The 24,363-nt window shown below is 45.7% G+C and overlaps 2 protein-coding genes across 8 annotated transcripts in view; one reads left to right on the forward strand and one right to left on the reverse strand.

The window, feature by feature from the left end:
* Window positions 1-24,363, forward strand: part of LOC132381319 (LIM and senescent cell antigen-like-containing domain protein 1) — a 337,779-nt gene that overhangs the window by 106,619 nt on the left and 206,797 nt on the right. The gene's annotated exons all lie outside the window — the stretch shown is intronic.
* LOC132381334 (uracil nucleotide/cysteinyl leukotriene receptor-like) overlaps window positions 1-24,363 on the reverse strand; it is a 34,685-nt gene that overhangs the window by 1,013 nt on the left and 9,309 nt on the right. For 4 of the 6 annotated variants that reach the window (XM_059950722.1, XM_059950718.1, XM_059950724.1 and 1 more), the window contains one exon: window positions 1-291. This exon is cut by the window's left edge. In XM_059950722.1, coding sequence (XP_059806705.1) covers window positions 1-236 — 236 coding nt within the window. In that variant the 5' untranslated portion in view covers window positions 237-291. Of the gene's footprint in view, window positions 292-1,958; window positions 2,278-5,932; window positions 6,581-24,363 lie in introns of those variants that run through there. The other 2 variants (XM_059950720.1, XM_059950713.1) reach the window with 2 other exon arrangements.

A 24,363-nucleotide genomic window follows, 5' to 3' on the forward strand; every position in this document is an offset into this window, starting at 1 on the left:
CTCATGGGGAGAATGAGCACATAGGACAGGTCGGCCACGGCCAGGTGCATCAGGTAGATGTTGGTGGTGGTGTTGGTGTGGTTATCGCAGGAGAAGACCCACACTGCGAGGATGTTGCCCACAAACGCCAGCACAAACACTACCCCGTAGAAAGAGGAGAAGAACAGGTTCTCTTCGGTGCTCTCCTCAGTGCACTGGGGTCCGCTGGCATTGCTGGGTAGGATGGGGTACGCCATGGTAGTCTTTCCCCGGTTTCAGAGTGTGCGAGTGGCGTGCAGCTTCAGTGAACATCTGGAAAACAAGCAGTGGCTCTATTATCGAATGGTCAATCAGAGACACAATGTACAGGCGCTAGAAATCAGACATTGGAACAGGGAAAGCTGGAAACACCTGGTGGATTAGACAGCATCTGTGGAGAGAGAAGAACAGTTAGTGTTTCGAGTCATTGTCGCCTTGCCAGAATTCAGAGCTCTGTCAATGGACCTATGACCTGAAACATTATTTCTCTCAAGCGTTACTTGACCTGCTAAGAATTTCCAGTGTTTTGTTTTGTCTTTTTACATCTCTGCAGCTCCATAAGGTTGGGATTTTGAGAGCACAAAACAAGATCACAAACTCAGTCGTCTTTGTCCAGTTTCAAAATCCTGCGACAATCATTGCTTTTTATCCTTTCGTTTATTGAATACACAGTCCAATGCAACATTGTAATCATTTACAAACTGCCTAGTGTGTCTTTTCAGCTTTCATTACAAACTACTTAATCTGTGTTTTCGCTTCTGATAAAAGGCAGCTGATGCAAAATTTTGATTCTTGTACCGTCTCTACAGACGTTGTTTGATCTGTTCACCAATACATGTCTCTGTCTTTTCAGTTCGTTACACCTTCAGTTTGTCACAGACTGCATGAATTGTCGGAGCGCATTGCAAACTGCTGACTGTGTGTTCACATTAACCCCTTACAAACCATTACAAACTGGTGACTGCCTTCACCGCCCATTACAATCTGCTCACTGTGAATCCAGAGGGTCTCAATGCAAACTGTTACTGTAACTGTGCACTTGTGTTGGCGCATCTTTTTAGGGTTAGTGGCAAACTTTGTGCAATATGTAAATTGTTTCCTGAGGGATAGATGCACAAGAACTGTACAAACAAAAACAAAGAAAAAATAGCTGTCAGTGCATTTGGCTTCTGCAATGCATGCAGGTCTGAATATTCAGTGCTGCCAATGGCGACAGATGTTCAGTAATAACACTTGAGTGCAGTAATAAATGTGATCAGTTATCTTAGCAACTTGTTATAAGAAACTTAGAGATGTAAAGATGACTACAGTATAGAAAGTCATCAGGGAACACAACACAATTTTAACTTGATAGGTTTTGCATGCTTCCCAAAAGTTATGGACTAAATGTCTGCAAACAAACATGCATAGCCTCTTGTTCTACCTTGTTGAAGATGATTGTTAAGTGTCCCTCTACTTTAACACATACCTAGCTGCCTGAAACAACCAATATGACCTGTACAGATACATGTAATCTGTGATAGTGAACGTGTGGTGAAAGAAACCCGTGATAATAAATGAATGTGTAGTTGTGACTGTGGTGTACAATGGAGCCAGCTGCGGCAGTGAGAGCAGGATAGAGTGGTGAGTGTAACTACATTGTGTCGAACGGAGTGTGGCCACTACCTGGCAGTCCTGCGAGTACTGTGCAGTCAGTGTACAGTAACAGGGTCATGTGGAGATATAAAAACAAAACCAAGCCTTTGACCCACTGACCTTCAACCGCCCATTTCAACTTTCCCCACATTCCTATCAACTGCCACCCCCAATTTACTTTCTCTGTAACTGTAACACTACTCTGCATTCTTGTTACAGCTTTCCCTCAATGCACTGTTGGAATGAATGGACAGTGTGCAAGACAAGTTTTCAACATACTTCAGTACAACAGTAAGCCTACTTACCAAGTACTTTTCAGATTTCACCTCTCACCTACACACTAGGCACAAAGCACTGTCACATGCTCCGTCAATCTACCAGCTCACAGGATGAGGGAGGAAATTACAGCGCCCAGGAGGAAGCCATGCTGTCACAGGGAGAACATGCAAACGCCACACAGACAGTACCCAGGGTCAGGATTACTGCCAGCTTGGTGAGGCAGAGGATCTGCCCCCTGCTCCACTGGTGTGTGGGAGATTCCTGTATGTCATTTACAATGAGTGAATGAGAGACAAGCTTTAGGAGACATCCATAGAATTAACTCCCGTTGAAAGCTAAAAGAATTAGTTATAAAGATGTGAGGGAGACACTGCCAGCTTGGTGAGGCAGAGGATCTGCCCCCTGCTCCACTGGTGTGTGGGAGATTCCTGTATGTCATTTACAATGAGTGAATGAGAGACAAGCTTTAGGAGACATCCATAGAATTAACTCCTGTTGAAAGCTAAAAGAATTAGTTATAAAGATGTGAGGGAGACAGTGAACGAGAACTGCAGTACGATTTTTGGGGTCTCTGTATTGGTTGCCTCTATGGGACCCGATGTCCTTGTTGTTCAGATGGTGGAGTGGGTGCAATATCCAAATAGCTTTATCCGGGCTCTCCCTCAGCTCCAGAGGGGTGACCAGCTCTGTCACCCACACCAGGGGGGCTCTGTCTTTATCGCCTCACCCCTCCAGGTGGGCGCACGTCAGGAAGGGGGATTTGGTGGTGGGTGCCTCAGCCACCACCTTTCCTGCACGTTGAAACCACTTTGGCCTCGTGCCCGCAGAGGAGTTCCATGAAGAGGATCAAACCAAGGAGGAGAGTGCAAACGGTGAGGCTAAAGAAGGGATGTTCAGAGCAAGCACAAGGTAGGCAGATGAAGCCGGGGAAATGAGTGGCAGTGCTTTGGCTTTCAACAGAGCTCCAACTGTTAGAGACACAGAATGAGAAAGAAAGCAGGAGACCGGGCAGACGCACATGGTGACTGCAAGTTTAACAAAGAGTATGGGAGGAGGAACAAGTGCCTCTGTAGTTCCCAGTGCGCCGCTGAGCCCTCTGCTGACTTACTCCACACTGGAAAGGATTCGGTTACCAGAGATAGAAGCTGTTACGTTAAAAAGAATTTAAGGAATGCTTTTCTCAAAGCAGCAAGAGCCCTCCTTCATCCTCCTTTGACCAGCAGTTTGATGGAGCAGTTTGCAAACAGGGGCAGACCAGAGCTGAGTTCATATCGACTCCTGGGGGTGTTCACTGATACCCAGTATGAGGCTATCTTCAAAGGGACCTGTAGAGACTCGGGGGGATTCTGCAGCAACCAGGGATCATCTGACACAAAGCAGCTTCTTACACCAGAATCAGACAGGCTGTTGGAGAAAGCCCAGCTGTATCCCTCTGACACTCGCTTCCCTTACTTTTCTCCCATCCCTTTCTGCTGCTAAATTGTCTCTCTTTTGCTGCCATTTGTCTTTCCTCCCTCTTCCCTCTTCATGCTTTTTGTTTTGGATCTTATTATGCTCCCCAATTCTTCCAGGGCTACTTATCCCATTGAGACTAAGGCAGCTCACAGAGAAATCCCATTCCTCCACTCTTTCCCTGAAATCTATTCTCCACACAAGCCCATCAACGCCCCAGGATCACTCACGTATCCTTTAGGGGAAGTTTCCAACTGCCAATCTGCACGTCTCCGGAATGTGGGAGGGAATTGGATCAGCTGGAGGAAACCCCTCACCATCTCAGGCTCTTCCCTCTGCCAGTGTCCTTATCATTCCCCTCTCTCTCTTCTCCCTGACCCCTCCGTCAGTGTTCAATGATTTCCTTTCTTCTGGAGCCTGAGAACCATGGGAGGGGAGGTTGCAGGGGGAACGGGAAGGGTGGGGGAAGGAGAGCTCATTGCTGGAGCTGAGGATGAAGAGAGATGCAGCAGAAACACAGTGGGGGTGGGGGCTGCTCTGGGAACCACTCTTGAACAGTCTTTTACTCACCCTAACAGGTGCCCCACCCATGCTCCCCAGCTTGCACCATCCTGTTGTTCCCACAGATTTGCATGTGAGAGCAGGCAAAAGGAAAGGAAGAAATATTGAAGGAGAGAGAGAGAGAGAGAGAGAGAGAGAAAGAGAGAGAGGAGAGAGAGAGTGAGAGCGGAGAGAGAAAGTGAGAGAAGAGAGAGAGAGTGACAGAGGAGAGAGAGGGAGAAAGGGGGGAGAGAGGGGGGAAGAGCGGGGGAGAGAGAGAGGGAGAGAGAGAGGGGAGAGGGAGAGGGGAGAGGGAGAAAGAAGGATAGAGGGAGAGAGAGGGGGAGAGGGAGAGAGAGAGAGGGGAGAGAGAGGGGGAGAGGGGGAAAGGGAGGGGGAGAGAGAGAGGGAGAGAGGGGAGAGGGAGAGAGAGGGGAGAGAGAGAGAGGAGAGAGAAAGTGAGAGGAGAGAAAGTGAGAGAAGAGAGAGAGAGTGACAGAGAGAGGAGAGAGGGGGAGAGAGAGGGAGAGAGAGAAAATGAATTTCAGAGACTGAAGGAGACAAAGAAGCCCAACTCATCCCTCACGCCAAGGGCATTCCAACCACACCATTCTAATCTTCAACATCATGGGCTCTTTGTTATTCAATCCCACCTAAAGTCTCCCCATGCACCCTCCCAGTAGCCCCTACCTCCCTCCACATGATGCTGCCTTTCAATCAATGGGCTCACCATCTCTTCCCCAAAGTCACGCTGGCTTTTCCTTTGTCCTCTCTTCCCACTGGGCTTCTGACTACACCTTTCCCTCTGCTATTTCCCACCCTGGCTTCTTGTCCCACCCTCCTCTCCAAACCTTTATCTGCATGAACATTTGCTTATCTTTGGACTCTCCCGCCTCCTCTTGACCTGTCCGCTTTGTTTCCCCTTCTCTGCAATCCTTTGCTCCTCCCTCTCTCCCCTCCATTATTTCTTCCTCTCATTTTGCCTGCTTTCAGTCTCATTCCTCCATTCTTTCTGCTCTCCTTCTCCAATTCTTTTCTCCCTCCCTCCCTTTCGTACTCTCTCACTCTTTCCCTCTCTGCGTCTTTCTCTCCATCACCCTCTCTTTTTATCTCCACCCTCTCTGCCTCTCATTCTTCCCTCTCTACTCCTCTCCCCCTCTCTCTATCTCTTACCAGCTCTCTCGCCCAGCCCCTTTCCGCCTCTTTTTCTTTATCCTCTACCCCTTGTCGGCAATTCCCAGATATTCTTATTCCTGGTTGTTTCCCCGACCCGCTATTTTCTGTACATCTCTCTGTTGTATTTATCTTCAATGCCTCCCCCACCCCGCACTCCCGTGATTTGAGCTGGAGCTGAGGTACCTGTTGAACCAACTCTGCGAAGTTTCACCAAAAACTGTTCCACCAAAACAGTTTGACACGGTCTTGCAGCTGGAGCGGCCCTCCAGCGCCCTCCAAACAGTCAGAGAGAACGGCCGCAGTCAAAGATAGTTTTGTGGAAAAGCCGCACGTTGCACCTTAGTCTGTAACACTAAAACAATGAGGTGCTCCCTGAGCGCGGGCACTCAGCACCTACTTTCATTAAGTAATTAAAGCGTAATGTCTAAAATAGTAATAACTCATTGCGAAGGTTCCTGGAAACCATGAAGGAACCTAATGATGTTACAACAAACAGAGGTTTGTTTGTTGAGAGAAAGACGGGTCCAGGTAGATTTTGTTAGGCTTCAGAACGCGAGGAGTTAGGATAGGGTTTCTCTCTCTTTCATCCCATCGTAACATTCTTTACTTCCCTCTAGTTATTGCGTTCCCTTCTCATTCACCCTCTCCTGTTTTCCCTCTGTATCTGTCTGCCACCGCTTAGCATTCCCCCTCTTGTCCTTCGCCGCCTCCTCCTGCCCTCTCCGCTCCAGCTCCTGCCCACCTTCTCCTTTCCTTTGACCCTCCCGACTCCACACGTCCCTTAATCACCCCTCATGTCCCTTTGTTGGCCCTGAGAGGCTCTCCGACGTACCTGCAGCCACTGACATCCCCTGGAACGCAGCGGCAAATGCCCCACTGCCGGCCGAACCAGAGCAACCCGCAGATCCGCGCCGAGTGAGTCCGTGTGATAGAGGGTGTTTCTCTTTTATAACTGCTACACGAGTTGGAGACAAGTTATTGTCCTTCAGCCAACAGAGGGAGCTCATTGTTTGCTAAATGAAAAGAATTTCATTTTTTTAAACGTTGATAAGAGGATCTTTATGATATTTCTTGTGTGTGGGTCCTTTATAAAGATCTTGGAGCGGGTCAGTGTGTTTGGCGTGCTTTTCTGAGGCCGTGTCACCGATTCCTCACAATGAGAGACTTCAATGCCGGCACATTAGTCCAGAGACAGCAGTGGAAGTGAGAACGGAGGCATAGCAACCAGGGTAGACCGCTGAAAAATGCACCGTTCTTCGGAGTTGGCATCACAGGAACAGAGGCGTGTTTCGTGCGCCAGTGGCCGGAGATAATATAATCTCCCCGTCTCACCCTCACGCTCCACTGAATAAAGTATGCAAACTCCGTGAGACAAGGCTTCCTTATTTAAATTAGCCTAACTTCAGAGATCAGCTCATCTAGAGTCGATGGATTGAAGAGGTAGAAACAGCCCTAAAACTGCACCAGCCCTGCCCAATGTGGAACAGGTGGCAGACCAGACCGCTCCTGTTCGCTGAGTGCTGTTGGTGATGAACCAGCGCAGAGAAAGTGACGCCCTTCTGAATGAGACAATGGCCAGGTTTAGTTCCTGACTAATAGTCACAACAAGGCTGGATACCAGACCATAAGATTTGTAACACAAAGCTCCTGTGGCCACTAACACACCTCATTCTAACTAAATAACCAAACCAGGTCAAGTTGAGTTTATTGATTTGCACACGAGTATTCTGAGGTACATGAAGCAGCATCACAGGCACGTAGGTACAGATAACACATGAACATGAATTATGCACAAATCATACAAGAAGGTGCAGAGATGGCCGGTGCACAATAAGACCTCAGTGCATAATAAACACACCCAGGGACAGGTGCATGGTGGTCGAGCGCAAGGCATGGTCTGTATTGTTCCATTTGTTGAGGAAGGTTTGGGATTGTGCAGATCAGTACCAGAACCCAGTGGTTGATGGGAAATAGCTGTCTGTGAGTCCTGAAACATCGACTGTACTCTTTTCCATGGATACAACCTGGCCTGCTGAGTTCCTCCAGCATTTTGTGTGTGTTGCTTGGATTTCCAGCATCTGCAGATTTTCTCTTGTCGTAGCTGTCCCTGAGCCTGGTGCTCTGGGACTTAAGGCTTCTGCACCTCCTGCCCAATGGTAACAGTGAGGAAACAGCATGATGGGGATCCTTGCTGATGGATTTTTTTTTTATTTTTGAGGCTGTGCCTCTGTAAGTGGTATCAATGATGAGGAAGGCTGTGCCTGTGATGGACTGGGCTGTGTTTCCTACTCTCTGCACTCTCGTGCATTGGAGTTGCTGTGCCAAGCCAGGATGAAACCATCAAGGAGAAAGTCCAAGGTGTTAACCATTCCTTTCCAATGTAAAGCAGGTCCAGACACTAATTAGCCAGTCGAGCACAGAACAATTTGTACAACCCAGCAACACACACAAAATGCTGGAGGAACTCAGCAGGCCAGGCAGCATCAAGAGTAACAGTTGACGATTCTGGCCAATGTACTACACAGCATCTAGCTCCCTGTTGCTCATGTGGAGCAGATCCTGAACACAACTTGACCCAGCCATTAAATGTCTGGAGCACAAATCAACCCTAAACACATCTAAACCTTTTCAAAAAACGTTTTCAACACAGAACTAGAGTTAAAGTGGCTGAAATCCATAAATGGGCACTGATGTTGTAACCATCTATAACCTGGCACTGATGATTTGATTAGGTTTAACTGGGCATGGAAGTTTTAGTCAGCATTAACCAGGCAATGATGTTTGAATAATCTTTTACTGGGATCTACTGTTTTAATAAACTAAAACCAGGTTATTATTGTAATCAGCTGTAACCACCAGTAATGTTTTAATTATCTTAATCAAGGAATCATGAGTCCTAGAAGGGACTATGAAATGTCCTTGGTGAGTAGGATTAAAAAATAATCCCAAGTCATTTGATACACTCATTAAAACCAAGAGGGTAGAGTGTAGAGGTTAAGACGACTCAAGGACAAAGGAGGGAGTTCATGCCTGGAGTTAGAGGCTGAGTACAGTACTTTGCAAAGGTATGCACTGACGAGGACATGGAGAATCGTGCGATCAGGGAGGGGTATGCTGATACGCTGATGTCCAGATCAAGGAGGAGGAGGTGCTGGGCTTTTTGAAAAACGTTGAAGTGGATAAGCCTCCAGGGCCTATTCCAGGTTATTGAGGAGATTGCTGGGGCCTTGATAGAGATCCTCTTTCACCGTAGGTGAGGACCCAGAGTAATAACCAATGTTATTTTTTTGATTAAGAAGGACAATAAAGGCTAACCAGGAATTTACAGACTGCTAATTCATTTAATACACTTTCCATTTGTTGAGGTAGTTTTGGGATTGTGCAGGTCAGTACCAGACCCAATGGTTGAAGGGAAGCAGCTGACCCTGACCCTGAACCTGGTGCTGTGGGATTTGATCAACTTCACTGAACTGTTCCCACAACCCATGGACTCACTTTCAAAGACCCTTCATCTCATGTTCTCAATATTTATTGCCTATTTATTTATAATCATCTGCTTTTTCCCTTTTTTGTATTTCCACAGTTTGTCTTTTGCACGTTGGTTGTTTGTCTGCCCTGTTGGGTCCAGTCCTTCATTGATTCTATTGATTTAGTAAAAATGCTTGCAAGAAATTGAATCTCAGGGTTCTACAGTATATAGTGACATATATGTACCCTGATGATGCACTTAGTTTGAATTGTAGGGAAATTATTGGAGAAGAGTCTTGGGGAGAGGATTTACACATATCTGGGAAAAGTATGGACTTTATTGGAGACAGTCAGTGTGGCTTTGAGCAGGGAGATCATATCTTTAAAAACTTCATTGAGACTTTTGAGGAGGTGATGGAGATGATTGATAAAGGAAGGATGAACTTTAGTGAAGTTTTTGACAAGGACCCTTGTGGAAGGCTGAACCAGAAATTATAAGGCATATCGATACTTCGTAAACTGGATTCAAACCCAGCCTGCCCAGAGGAGACAGAGGGATATCATTTCGACTGCAGGTCTGTAACCAACGTGTTCTGCAGGGATTGGTGCTGGAATCTCTGTTGCTTCTGACATACACAAGTGATTTGAATGAAAATGTAGGTGGGCTGATTACTAAGTTTGTAGGAAACACAAAAATTGGTGGAGTTGTGGAAAGAGGATACAACAGGAGATAGATCAATTTGAAATATGACAGAAGGTAATTAATCTGGAGAAGTTTGAGCCATTGGTATGTAAAATGTAAGTGTATCCAGTGAAAGCAGGACCCTTAGGAACATTGATAATCGGGGGATCTTCGGATACATGTCCATAGTTCCCAAAAAGTGGCAGCACAAGTAGATGGGGTGGTAAAGAGGGCTTGCTTTATTTTCTTTAATCAGTCAGGACATTGAGAATAGAAGCTGGGAAGTCAGATTGCAGCAGCATAAAAACTTTGGTTAGGCTATATTATGCAGTTCTGGTTGCCCAGACCTGTCTTTAGAGAAGGAGCAGTTCATCAGGATGCTGCCTGGATTAAAGAACATTTGCTGTAAATACAGGTTAGACACACTAGGATTGTTTTCTCTGGAATGCTGGAGGCCAACTTCAATGCTGGATGGAAGTTTATAAAATTAGGAGACGTGGATAAGGTAGATAGTCAGAGTCTTTTCCACTGGATGGAAATGTCAAATATGGGAGGGGAAAGTTTAAAGGAGATTTGGGAGCAAGTTTGTTACACACAGTGTGATGGGTGCCCGGAACGCACAGCCAGTGGAAATGGTGGATGGAGGTACCACAGTAACATTTAAGCAGGTCTTAGACAGATGAACATGCAAAAATGGAGGGATAAGGACCATCTACAGACAGATGGGATTGGTTTAAAATTCCATCATGGTCAGCACAGATAAAGTGGGCTGAAAGGCCTGTTCCCATTGCTGTCCTGTTCTATGCTTTAAAACACTTGTGTTTAAGTCAGCATGAACCAGACACTGATATTTTAATCATTTATGACCATGAACTCCTGCTATAATGACTGGAGTTTTAATCAGCATAAAACAGGCACCAAGTTTTTTTTCAACTATCCTCATCTTTAGCCGTGCTGAAGGAAGCACAATTTCCTGAGTTTATGAACTCTGCTTTCTCGTCAGATTGTCGGCAAATAATAACAAACAATATGTAATTCCTGTGTTGATATTGCAGGAAAGTGTTTTATGTATCCACCTGCTGAATTTCTTTGATACTCTTTCCAACCTTATCAGTCCTAGAATCTCAGAAGCTGTGAGTCTGCATTCGAGTAGCAACCCCTCCTTTGCTTCAAAGCCTACCAACTTTACAAATTAAGCTAAAGCTTTATCACTAAAACAACACAAGTTTGTCTTTCCCCTTCCTCAAACACCAACATCCAACTCGGTTGACAACATTAACTTGCTTTACCTTTTTTGCCTTCTCAGTCCTTCCTCCAAAATTCAATTCAAGAAACTAAAAAATATCAACGTAAAGTTCAAAATAAATGTTATTATCACAGTAGGGATGTGTAATCAAATACTACCTTGAAATTTATTTCCTTGCAGGCAGGCATTGACAGGAAAATAAAGAAATACAATAGAATTTGCAAAAACTATACATAAAGATTGACAAACAACCAATGGGAAAATCAAGACAAATTATAGTCATTGAAAAGTACAGCACAGAAACAGGCCCTTTGGCCCATCTAGGCCATGTCAAGCTATTTAAACTGCCTGCACCGGGACCATAGCCCACCATACTCCTACCATCCATGTACCTATCCAAACTTCTCTTAAACGTTGAAATCAAGCTTGCAAGCACCACCTGTGTTAGCAGCTTGTTACACACTCTCATGACCCTCTGAGTGAAGAAGTTTCCCCTCATGTTTCCTTAAACTTTTCACCGTTCATCCTTAACCTATGACTTCTAGTTGTAGTCTCACTCAACCTCAGTCAAAAAGCCTGCTTGCATTTACACCATCTTTACCCTTCATAATTTTGCATACTTACTTTCTGTTTGACAGATAAACCATACAGAACATTGGGTTAAAATCAAGTAGAGACTAGGTTACTACCAGCTCTGGAACATTTGTTCTAATATATAGTTCAAGTCTTACCAGGGAATTATAGATATTCGAGTAACTTTAAGAGTTTTAGAATATTTAAGAAACAGACACATTAACTATCCAACTACTGGAATGTCATAACAACCTATCATTCTCCTTCAGTGTGGGGAATCTGTTATCTATGCCAGCCCTGAATCAGTGAGCCCCATTTCATAGACGCACATCTGGGAAACAATGGACCCTGTTTCATAGGCACAGACCTGGGAATCAATGGATCATAGAAAACCTACAGCACAATACAGGCCCTTCGGCCCACAAAGATCTGCTGAACATGTTCTTACCTTAGAAACTACCTAGGCTTACCCATAGCCCTCTATTTTTCTAAGCCCCATGTATCTATCCAGGAGTCTCTTAAAAGTCCCTATTATATCCGCCTCCACCGCTGTTGCCGGCAGCCCATTCCATGCGCTCACCACTCACTGCGTAAAAAACTTACCCCGACATCTCCTCTGTACCTACTTCCAGGCACCTTAAAACTGTGCCCTCTCGTCCTAGCCATTTCAGCCCTGGGAAAAAGCCTCTGACTATCCACACGATCAATGCCTCTCATCATCTTATACACCTCTATCAGGTCACTGCTCATCCTCTGTCACTCCAAGGAGAAAAGGCCGAGTTCGTTCAACCTATTCTCATAAGGCATGCTCCCCAATCCAGGCAACATCCTTGTAAATCTCCTCTGCACCCTTTCTATGGTTTCCACATCCTTCCTGTAGTGAGGCGACCAGAACTGAGCAGAGTACTCCAAGTGGGGTCTGACCAGGGTCCCATATAGCTGTAGCATTACCTCTCAGCTCTTAAACTCAATCCCATGGTTGATGAAGGCCAATGCACCATATGCCTTCTTAACCACAGAGTCAACCTGCGCAGCAGCTTTGAGTGTCCTATGGACTCTGACCCCAAGATCCCTCTGATCCTCCACACAGCTAAGAGTCTTATCATTAATGCTATATTCTGCCATCATATTTGACCTACCAAAATGAACTACCTCACACTTATCTGGGTTGAACTCCATCTGCCACTTCTCAGCCCAGTTTTGCATCCTATCAATGTCCCACTATAACCTCTGACAGCCCTCCACACTATCCACAACACCCCCAACCTTTGTGTCATCAGCAAATTTACTAACCCATCTCTCCACTTCCTCATCCAGGTCATTTATAAAAATCATGAAGAGTCCCAGAACAGATCCCTGAGGCACTCCACTGGTCACCAACCTCCATGCAGAATATGACCATCTACAACCACTCTTTGCTTTCTGTGGGCAAGCCAGTTCTGGATCCACAAAGCAATGCCTCCTTGGATCCTATGCCTCCTTACTTTCTCAATAAGCCTTGCTAAATACCTTGCTAAAATCCATATACACTACATCTACTGCTCCAAATTCATCAACGTTTAGTCACATTCTCAAAAACTTCAATCAGGCTCATAAGGCACAACCTGCCTTTGACAAAGCCATGCTGACTATTCCTAATCATATTATGCCTCTCCAAATGTTCATAAATTCGGCCTGTCAGGATCTTCTCCATCAACTTACCAACCACTGAAGTAAGACTCACTGGTCTATAATTTCCTGGGTTATCTCTACTCCATTTCTTGAATAAAGGAACAACATCTGCAACCCTCCAATCCTCTGGAACCTCTCCCATTCCCATTGATGATGCAAAGATCATTGCCAGAGGCTCAGCAATCTCCTCCCTCGCCTCCCACAGTAGCCTGGGGTGCATCTCATCCGGTCCCGGTGACTTATGACTTGATGCTTTCCAAAAGCTCCAGCACATACTCTTCCTTAATATCAACATGCTCAAGCTTTTCAGTCCACTGCAAGTCATCCCCACAATCACCAAGATCCTTTTCCATAGTGAATACTGAAGCAAAGTACTCATTAAGTACCTCTGCCATCTCCTTCGGTTCCACACACACTTTTCCACTGTCACACTTGATTGGTCCTATTCTCTCACATCTTATCCTCTTGCTCTTCACATACTTGTAGAATGCCTTGGGGTTTTCCTTAATCCTGTCCGCAAAGGCCTTCTCATGGCCCCTTCTGGCTCTCCTAATTTCATTCCTAAGCCCCTTCCTGCTAGCCTTATAAACTTCTAGATCTCTATCATTACCTAGTTTTTTGAACCATTCATAAGCTCTTCTTATCTTCTTCACTAGATTTACAACAGCCTTTGTACACCACGGTTCCTGTACCCTACCGTTCTTTCCCTGTCTCATTGGATCCGATTTTATTGACACATATCTAGGAATCAATTGTTCCCATTTTATTGACACAGACCTGGGAATCAATGGACCCCAGTTCATAGACACAGACCTGGGAATGAATGGACCCCAGTTCATAGATACAGACCTGGGAATCAATGGACCCCAGTTCATAGATACAGACCTGGGAATCAATGGACCACAGTTCATAGACACAGACCTGGGAATGAATGGACCCCAGTTCATAGACACAGACCTGGGAATGAATGGACCCCAGTTCATAGACACAGACCTGGGAATGAATGGACCCCAGTTCATAGACACAGACCTGGGAATGAATGGACCCCAGTTCATAGACACAGACCTGGGAATGAATGGACCCCAGTTCATAGACACAGACCTGGGAATGAATGGACCCCAGTTCATAGACACAGACCTGGGAATGAATGGACCCCAGTTCATAGACACAGACCTGGGAATGAATGGACCCCAGTTCATAGACACAGACCTGGGAATGAATGGACCCCAATTCATAGACACAGACCTGGGAATGAATGGACCCCAGTTCATAGACACAGACCTGGGAATGAATGGACCCCAATTCATAGACACAGACCTGGGAATGAATGGACCCCAATTCATAGACACAGACCTGGGAATGAATGGACCCCAGTTCATAGACACAGACCTGGGAATGAATGGACCCCAGTTCATAGACACAGACCTGGGAATGAATGGACCCCAGTTCATAAACACAGACCTGGGAATCAATGGACCCTAGTTCATAAACACAGACCTGGGAATGAATGGACCCCAGTTCATAGACACAGACCTGGGAATCAATGGACCCTAGTTCATAAACACAGACCTGGGAATCAATGGACCCCAGTTCATAAACACAGACCTGGGAATCAATGAACCCCAGCTCATAGACACAGATCCGGGAATCAATGGACCCCAGTTCATAAACACAGACCTGGGAATGAATGGACCCCAGTTCATAGACACAGACCTGGGAATGAATGGACCCCAGTTCATAGACACAGACCTGGGAATGAATGGACCCCAGTTCATAGACACAGACCTGGGAATGAATGGACCCCAGTTCATAGACACAGACTTGGGAATCAATGGACCCCAGTTCATAGACACAGACCTGGGAATGAATGGACCCCAGTTCATAGACACAGACCTGGGAATGAGTGGACCCTAGTTCATAGACACAGACCTGGGAATCAATGGACCCCAGTTCATAAACACAGACCTGGGAATCAATGGACCCCAGTTCATAGACACAGACCTGGGAATGAATGGACCCCAGTTCATAGACACAGACCTGGGAATCAATGGACCCCAGTTCATAGACACAGACTTGGGAATCAATGGACCACAGTTCATAAACACAGACCTGGGAATCAATGGACCCCAGCTCATAGACACAGATCCAGGAGTCAATGTTCCACAGTTCATAAACACAGACCTGGGAATGAATGGACCCCAGTTCATAGACACAGACCTGGGAATGAATGGACCCCAGTTCATAGACACAGACCTGGGAATGAATGGACCCTAGTTCATAGACACAGACCTGGGAATGAATGGACCCCAGTTCATAGACACAGACTTGGGAATCAATGGACCCCAGTTCATAGACACAGACCTGGGAATGAATGGACCCCAGTTCATAGACACAGACCTGGGAATGAGTGGACCCTAGTTCATAGACACAGACCTGGGAATCAATGGACCCCAGTTCATAAACACAGACCTGGGAATCAATGGACCCCAGTTCATAGACACAGACCTGGGAATGAATGGACCCCAGTTCATAGACACAGACCTGGGAATCAATGGACCCCAGTTCATAGACACAGACTTGGGAATCAATGGACCACAGTTCATAAACACAGACCTGGGAATCAATGGACCCCAGCTCATAGACACAGATCCAGGAGTCAATGTTCCACAGTTCATAAACACAGACCTGGGAATGAATGGACCCCAGTTCATAGACACAGACCTGGGAATGAATGGACCCCAGTTCATAGACACAGACCTGGGAATGAATGGACCCTAGTTCATAGACACAGACCTGGGAATGAATGGACCCCAGTTCATTGACACCAACCTGGGGATGAATGGACCCCAGTTCATAGACACTGAACTGGGAATCAATGGACCCCATTTCACAGGCACAGACCTAGAACTCTGCCCAGATTATTTCCTGAAAACTCCTCTGAAACTGTGTTTTGCTGACCCTGCAGATGGAGGAACCATAACATTTCCCGGTCCTATCCCATGGAAATTCCCCTCAATTGCATACCAGACTGAGCCTTTCAACAAGCCAGGAACTGCTGCAGATGTCTTTTCTTAAGAGTCAGTAGGATGAGTTGAAATGTAACATGGGGGCAAAATCAAAAAGAGTGATAAATGCAGAACTGGTGTATACAAAATAAGGTAGGGAATCTGGTAGAACATTTCAAGATTGTCATGTGCGACATTATGGGCATCACTGAGCTGTGGTTGAAAGATCATAGTTGGTAGGTTAATATTGCTTACTATTCAAGGCTTAATTTTCAAGGTATTGAAAAGACAGACAGGTAAGCAGAGAGGGTGGGTAGGCTCTGTTGATAAAAAAATAAAATCCGATCTTTAGAAAGAGGTGACATAGGCTTGGAAGCAGTAGGTTCCTTGTGAGTAGATTGAAGAGACTATAAGGGTAAAAAGACCCTGATGGGAGTACATACAGGCCTCCAAATAGTACCAGGTCTGGGATGCATATTATAACGGGAGATGGAAAAGGCAATGCTACAATAATGATAGGGGATGTTAATGTGCAGGTAGATTTGAGAATCGGGTTGGTGCTGAATCCCAGGAGTGGGAATCTGTAGATTGCCTGCGAGATGGCTTTATAGAGCAGCTTCTGGTTAAGTCCACTGGGGGAAGGCAATTCTGCATTGTGTGTTATGTAATGAACAAGATTTGATTAGGGAGCTTAAGGTAAAGGAGGTAGCAATAATATAAACACAAGAACCTTTGCAGATGCTGGAAATCCAAAGCAACACACACAAAATGCTGGAGGAAGTCAATAGGCCAGGTAGCATCCATGGAAATGAACAGTAAGTTGTTGCTGGGATAATGTGCTATGATTTGTAACTTCAAAGCATTACAATACACAGAGAGTCCCAGGCATGGATAGGTCCTGTTTTATATGAAGCAACTTATGTACAGGTGTTGCTCCTTTGTGATAGAGAGCACTTTGAAGTCTTACCAAGCACTAAACATTGAGAAGTCCCATCAGCAGGTTCTCCAATAAGGTGTAGGCCTTGGATATCTTTTCCAACTAACTTATGTCAAATGTGGAGCAGTGTGCAGAGATTTATTCTATCAGAGAATAAATCTCAGACATCACTTTACCTTGCCCAACATACAGTATAAAGGATGAGACTCACTGTGATTCCAAGGAGAAGTCCTGATCCTGCTGAAAGTAGATGAAAGGTCCAAGATCTTCTCCAAATAATAACTTATTTACACACTAGTTATTGTTTCCAAAGTGTTCATCTAATATTAATTGAGACTGTTCCTCCACAGAGGAGGCTCTGGACACACATTCAGACCATGCAGTATGGAGCAGTTCCTAAACCCCATTGTTCCTGACACAAGACACAAAACAGTTTGAACAGGGAGAAGAGGAGATCACTTGGCCCCGTCATTCGGTATGATCACACTGATCTGGCCCCAGTCTCAGCTCCTCTTCGATGCTAGTTCCCAATATCCTCAATTCCTCGATCTTTTGTATACTTGTCTCCACTACTTTAAATATCTGAATTGATCCAGCCCCCATCACTCTCTCAGGCAACATAGCATGCCCAATTCCATACATTCACTACCCTTCTGCCAAAAGAAATTCCCACGTAGCTCAGTTTTAAATGACCACATCTTCTGCTGTCTTCTCATTCGAGACTCACCCAGCTGTACAAACATCTCAGCACATGCCCTCTGCTAGAAACTATTTGATCTCATAAGTAGAGACCTCGACCTGAATTATTTCTGTACAATATGGTGATGACCTTTAATACTAATTGAATCTTTTACAATGCTTGGCACAGCAGCATAGTGGTTAGTGTACTGGCATTATAGCCACCCAGCTTCATTCTGCCATCTGTTAGGAGTTAGTAGTTTCTCTCAGTGACCACCTGGCTTTCCTCTGGGTGCTCTGCCTTCCAAAAATGAACAGTTAAGACTAGTGAGTGTGGGCATGCTATGTTGGCACTGGAAACACGGTGACACTTGCCCAGCACAATCCTCACTGATTTGATTTGACGCAGACAACACACTGCATTGTATGTTTTGAAGTTCTGATTACATGTGACAAATAAAGTTAATTTTACAAAAATGGTCAAGCCCTATGTTCTACTATACTGATTCACTCTACTCCCTGGGTTTGTTCATAAAGATCTGTCCTTCACAATAATTGGGTCAATGTTAAATGCTTTTGAACACTGAATGCGTAACACAGAGTATTTCTTAGCACTTCTAGCTGCTACTTCCTTAGTGTCTATTGACCAGCCTTGTGAATAATGAAGACCCTTCTCCCATTCCCCACAACTCTGCATCTGTCAATCTGCAGACTGTACTCAAAAGTTGCTTTCATTCAGCTTGTGGCCAAAGAAAGTGGAAGAAATTCTGAGGGTCAAAGGTATATGAATGGTAAGTGCATCATTAATGGAACAGCTGGCTCTGTTCATGATCCCCTGAACATGCCTTCCATCTGACCCTCAGAGGCCCTTCCAGTGTGCAGTTAACAGGCTGAACTGAAGTATTATTTTGTTCTTAACCCCTGAACTGAAATAATTTTGGGCAAATATTTTCTGGAAGAAAGCAATTTGATGAAGAAAGAAGCTCTGCTTGCACAAAAAAAATCTGTGCCTAGGAACATTTGACAAGGAGGAGTGATTAGGGCACTGCAGTGGCAGAGTGGATAGAGACACTACCTCTCCACACCAGAGACCCAGGTTCGATAGTGACCTCTGCTGTCACCTATGTGGATGTTTCCACATTCTCCCTGTGACCCGATGGTTTCCCTGGATCGTGCAGTTCCCTCCCACATCCCAAAGACATGTGGTTGGTAGGTTAATTGGCTTGCCCCTAATGTGTAGGTGAGTGGTGGAATCCCAGGGGAGCTGATAGGACTGTGATATAATGCCATCAATGTAAATGGTCGGCATCTACATGAAGGTCTGAAGGGCTGTTTAACTCTCTTGGCACATTTGTCATGGAATAGGGGAAGTGAAAAGAAGCAATGAAAGTGAGTCTTCAGGAGAGCTGGGATCTGTGCCGTTGGTTACCAGTTGGGCCACTGATAATCAGCAGAGCAGTTGGTTAGAAAGCTGACATCCAACCAGCAGGGTCACGGCTGCTTCTGTGGGAGAGTGCAGTTAGGTGGTCCCATGATCAAAAGATTATCAGACTGGAATAATGCTCGAAATAATCAGATGGGGTGACAAAACAACGGTAGCATTTCAGTCAATGAACCTTAGGTGGGTTCCGGAAGCTGATATTATACTGACTCAATAAGAGAAGATACAAACACGAGGACAATAGACAGTAGGTGCAGAAGTAGGCCATTCGGCCCTTCTAGCCAGCACCGCCATTCACTGTGATCATGGCTGATCATACACAATCTGTACCCTGTTCCTGCCCTCTCCCCATATCCCTTGACCCCGCTATCTATAAGAGCTCTATCTAACTCTCTCTTGAATGCATCCAGAGACTTGGCCTCCACTGCCTTCTGGGGCAGAGCATTCCACATATCCACCACTCTGGGTGAAAAAGTTTTTCTGCATCTAAATGGCCTACCCCTTAATCTTAAACTGTGGCCTTTAGTTCTGGACTCACCCATCAGCGGGAACATGCTTCCTGCCTCCAGTGTGTCCAATCCCTTAATAATCTTATATGTTTCAATCAGATCCCCTCTCATCCTTCTAAATTCCAGTGTATACAAGCCCAGTCGCTCCAATCTTTCAACATATGACAGTCCCGCCATTCTGGGAATTAACCTTGTGAACCTACGCTGCACTCCCTCAATAGCAAGAATGTCCTTCCTCAAAATTGGAGACCAAAACTGCACACAATACTCCAGGTGGGGTCTCACCAGGGCCCTGTACAGCTGCAGAAGGACCTCTTTACTCCTATACTCAATTCCTCTTGTTATAAAGGCCAGCATGTCATTAGCTTTCTTCACTGCCTGCTGTACCTGCATGCTTGCTTTCATTGACTGATGTACAAGAACACCTAGATCTCGTTGTACTTCCCCTTTTCCTAACTTGACTCCATTTAGATAGTAATCTGCCTTCCTGTTCTTGCCACCAAAGTGGATAACCTCACAGTTATCCACATTAAACTGCATCTACCATACATTTGCCCACTCACTCAACCTGTCCAAGTCACCCTGCATTCTCATAACATCCTCCTGACATTTCACACTGCCACCCAGCTTTGTGTCATCAGCAAATTTGCTAATGTTACTTTTAATCCCTTCATCTAAGTCATTAATGTATATTGTAAACAGCTGTGGTCCCAGCACTGAACCTTGTGGTACCCCACTGGTCACAGCCTGCCATTCCAAAAGGGACCCATTAATCACTACTCTTTGTTTCCTGTCAGCCACCCAATGTTCAATCCATGTCAGTACTTTGCCCCCAATACCATGTGCCCTAATTTTGCCCACTAATCTCCTATGTGGGACTTTATCAAAAGCTTTCTGGAAGTCCAGGTACACTACATCCACTGGCTCTCACTTGTCCATTTTCATAGTTACTTGTCCATTTTACATAGTTTCATAGAGGAAATCTGCAGATGCTGGAAATTCAAGCAACACACACAAAATGCTGGTGGAACGCAGCAGGCCAGGCAGCATCTATAAGCATCTCTTACTATCTATCCTTTCAGTTAGTCCTGATGAAGGGTCTCGGCCCGAAATGTCGACAGTGCTTCTCCTTATAGATGCTTATAGATGCTGCCTGGCCTGCTGTGTTCCACCAGCATTTTGTGTGTGATACCATCTTGGTTCATTAAGAGGGAGGTAATGGACGTTCAGTGAGAGGAGGAATATCAGGCCATGTAATGTTTCGGGGTGGGGGGAGGATGGGGTCAAATTTTTTCACGAAGGGGAGATATTAGATGTCCAGTGACTGAAAGATATCAAGACTATTTCAGACAGAGAGAGAGATACGTATTCAACTTTTTAAATGAGACAAAGGTATGAGTTTTATTAGGTGTGAAGGAGGCTTCAGATTGGTTCAGTGAGGGTGCTATTAGACGGGTCACAGACTGAGTCATAACACTTGTTATCTGAGATGGAGGTACTGGTCCCTAAAGGGGAGACATCTGAACATTTCCATGAGAGGTTCAGTGAGGGAGGTGGTTCAAAGAGAGCAGTTACTTGTTCAATGAGAGGGGAATTAGACATTCAGTGAGATTGAGGTGTTGCATATGTTCAGGGATGGAGATATAAACCAGTTTAATGATCAGATCACAAGCACACAAGAAGACAGGAGAAGGAGTAGTCTACTCAGCTCCTCTAACCTACCTCACCACTCACGATGCTCAAACCTACCTCACCACTCACTATCCTCAAACCTACCTCACCCCTCACGATCCTCAAACCTACCTCACCACTCACTATCCTTAAACCTACCTCACCACTCACTATCCTCAAACCTACCTCACCACTCACGATGCTCAAACCTACCTCACCACTCACTATCCTCAAACCTACCTCACCACTCACTATCCTCAAACCTACCTCACCACTCACGATACTCAAACCTACCTCACCACTCACTATCCTCAAACCTACCTCACCACTCACGATACTCAAACCTACCTCACCACTCACTATCCTCAAACCTACCTCACCACTCACGATACTCAAACCTACCTCACCACTCACTATCCTCAAACCTACCTCACCACTCACGATACTCAAACCTACCTCACCACTCACTATCCTCAAACCTACCTCACCACTCACGATACTCAAACCTACCTCACCACTCACTATCCTCAAACCTACCTCACCACTCACTATCCTCAAACCTACCTCACCACTCACTATCCTCAAACCTACCTCACCACTCACGATACTCAAACCTACCTCACCACTCACGATACTCAAACCTACCTCACCACTCACTATCCTCAAACCTACCTCACCACTCACTATCCTCAAACCTACTTCACCACTCACTATCCTCAAACCTACTTCACCACTCACTATCCTCAAACCTACCTCACCACTCACGATACTCAAACCTACTTCACCACTCACTATCCTCAAACCTACCTCACCACTCACTATCCTCAAACCTACCTCACCACTCACGATACTCAAACCTACTTCACCACTCACGATACTCAAACCTACCTCACCACTCACTATCCTCAAACCTACCTCACCACTCACTATCCTCAAACCTACCTCACCACTCACGATACTCAAACCTACCTCACCACTCACTATCCTCAAACCTACCTCACCACTCACGATACTCAAACCTACCTCACCACTCACTATCCTCAAACCTACCTCACCACTCACGATACTCAAACCTACTTCACCACTCACGATGCTCAAACCTACCTCACCACTCACTATCCTCAAACCTACCTCACCACTCACTATCCTCAAACCTACCTCACCACTCACTATCCTCAAACCTACCTCACCACTCACTATCCTCAAACCTACCTCACCACTCACGATACTCAAACCTACTTCACCACTCATGATACTCAAACCTACCTCGCCACTCACGATGCTCAAACCTACCTCACCACTCATGATACTCAAACCTACCTCACCACTCACGATACTCAAACCTACCTCACCACTCATGATACTCAAACCTACCTCGCCACTCACGATGCTCAAACCTACCTCACCACTCACTATCCTCAAACCTACCTCACCACTCACGATGCTCAAACCTACCTCACCACTCACTATCCTCAAACCTACATCACCACTCACGATACTCAAACCTACCTCACCACTCACAATCCTCAAACCTACCTCACCACTCACTATCCTCAAACCTACCTCACCACTCACTATCCTCAAACCTACCTCACCAGTCACTATCCTCAAACCTACCTCACCACTCACTATCCTCAAACCTACTTCACCACTCACTATCCTCAAACCTACCTCACCACTCACTATCCTCAAACCTACCTCACCACTCATGATGCTCAAACCTACCTCACCACTCACTATCCTCAAACCTACCTCACCACTCACGATACTCAAACCTACCTCAACACTCACTATCCTCAAACCTACCTCACCACTCACTATCCTCAAACCTACCTCACCACTCATGATACTCAAACCTACCTCACCACTCACTATCCTCAAACCTACCTCACCACTCACTATCCTCAAACCTACCTCACCACTCACTATCCTCAAACCTACCTCACCACTCACTATCCTCAAACCTACCTCACCACTCACGATACTCAAACCTACCTCACCACTCACTATCCTCAAACCTACCTCACCACTCACTATCCTCAAACCTACCTCACCACTCACGATACTCAAACCTACCTCACCACTCACTATCCTCAAACATGCCTCACTACTCACTATCCTCAAACCTACCTCACCACTCACTATCCTCAAACCTACCTCACCACTCATGATACTCAAACCTACCTCACCACTCACTATCCTCAAACCTACCTCACCACTCACTATCCTCAAACCTACCTCACCACTCACTATCCTCAAACCTACCTCACCACTCACGATACTCAAACCTACCTCACCACTCACTATCCTCAAACATGCCTCACTACTCACTATCCTCAAACCTACCTCACCACTCACTATCCTCAAACCTACCTCACCACTCACGATACTCAAACCTACCTCACCACTCACTATCCTCAAACATGCCTCACTACTCACTATCCTCAAACCTACCTCACCACTCACTATCCTCAAACCTACCTCACCACTCATGATACTCAAACCTACCTCACCACTCACTATCCTCAAACCTACCTCACCACTCACTATCCTCAAACCTACCTCACCACTCACTAACCTCAAACCTACCTCACCACTCACGATACTCAAACCTACCTCACCACTCACTATCCTCAAACCTACCTCACCACTCACTATCCTCAAACCTACCTCACCACTCACGATGCTCAAACCTACCTCACCACTCACTATCCTCAAACCTACCTCACCACTCACTATCCTCAAACCTACCTCACCACTCACGATACTCAAACCTACCTCACCACTCACTATCCTCAAACCTACCTCACCACTCACTATCCTCAAACCTACCTCACCACTCACTATCCTCAAACCTACCTCACCACTCACTATCCTCAAACCTACCTCACCAGTCACTATGCTGAAACCTACCTCACCACTCACTATCCTCAAACCTACCTCACCACTCACGATACTCAAACCTACCTCACCACTCACTATCCTCAAACCTACCTCACCACTCACTATCCTCAAACCTACCTCACCACTCACGATACTCAAACCTACCTCACCACTCACTATCCTCAAACCTACCTCACCACTCACTATCCTCAAACCTACCTCACCACTCACTATCCTCAAACCTACCTCACCACTCACTATCCTCAAACCTACCTCACCACTCACGATACTCAAACCTACCTCACCACTCACTATCCTCAAACATGCCTCACTACTCATGATGCTCAAACCTACCTCACCACTCACTATCCTCAAACCTACCTCACCACTCACTATCCTCAAACCTACCTCACCACTCACGATACTCAAACCTACCTCACCACTCACTATCCTCAAACATGCCTCACTACTCATGATGCTCAAACCTACCTCACCACTC

This window comes from Hypanus sabinus, chromosome 2, assembly GCF_030144855.1.
Source record: "Hypanus sabinus isolate sHypSab1 chromosome 2, sHypSab1.hap1, whole genome shotgun sequence".
NCBI classification, from domain to species: domain Eukaryota; kingdom Metazoa; phylum Chordata; class Chondrichthyes; order Myliobatiformes; family Dasyatidae; genus Hypanus; species Hypanus sabinus.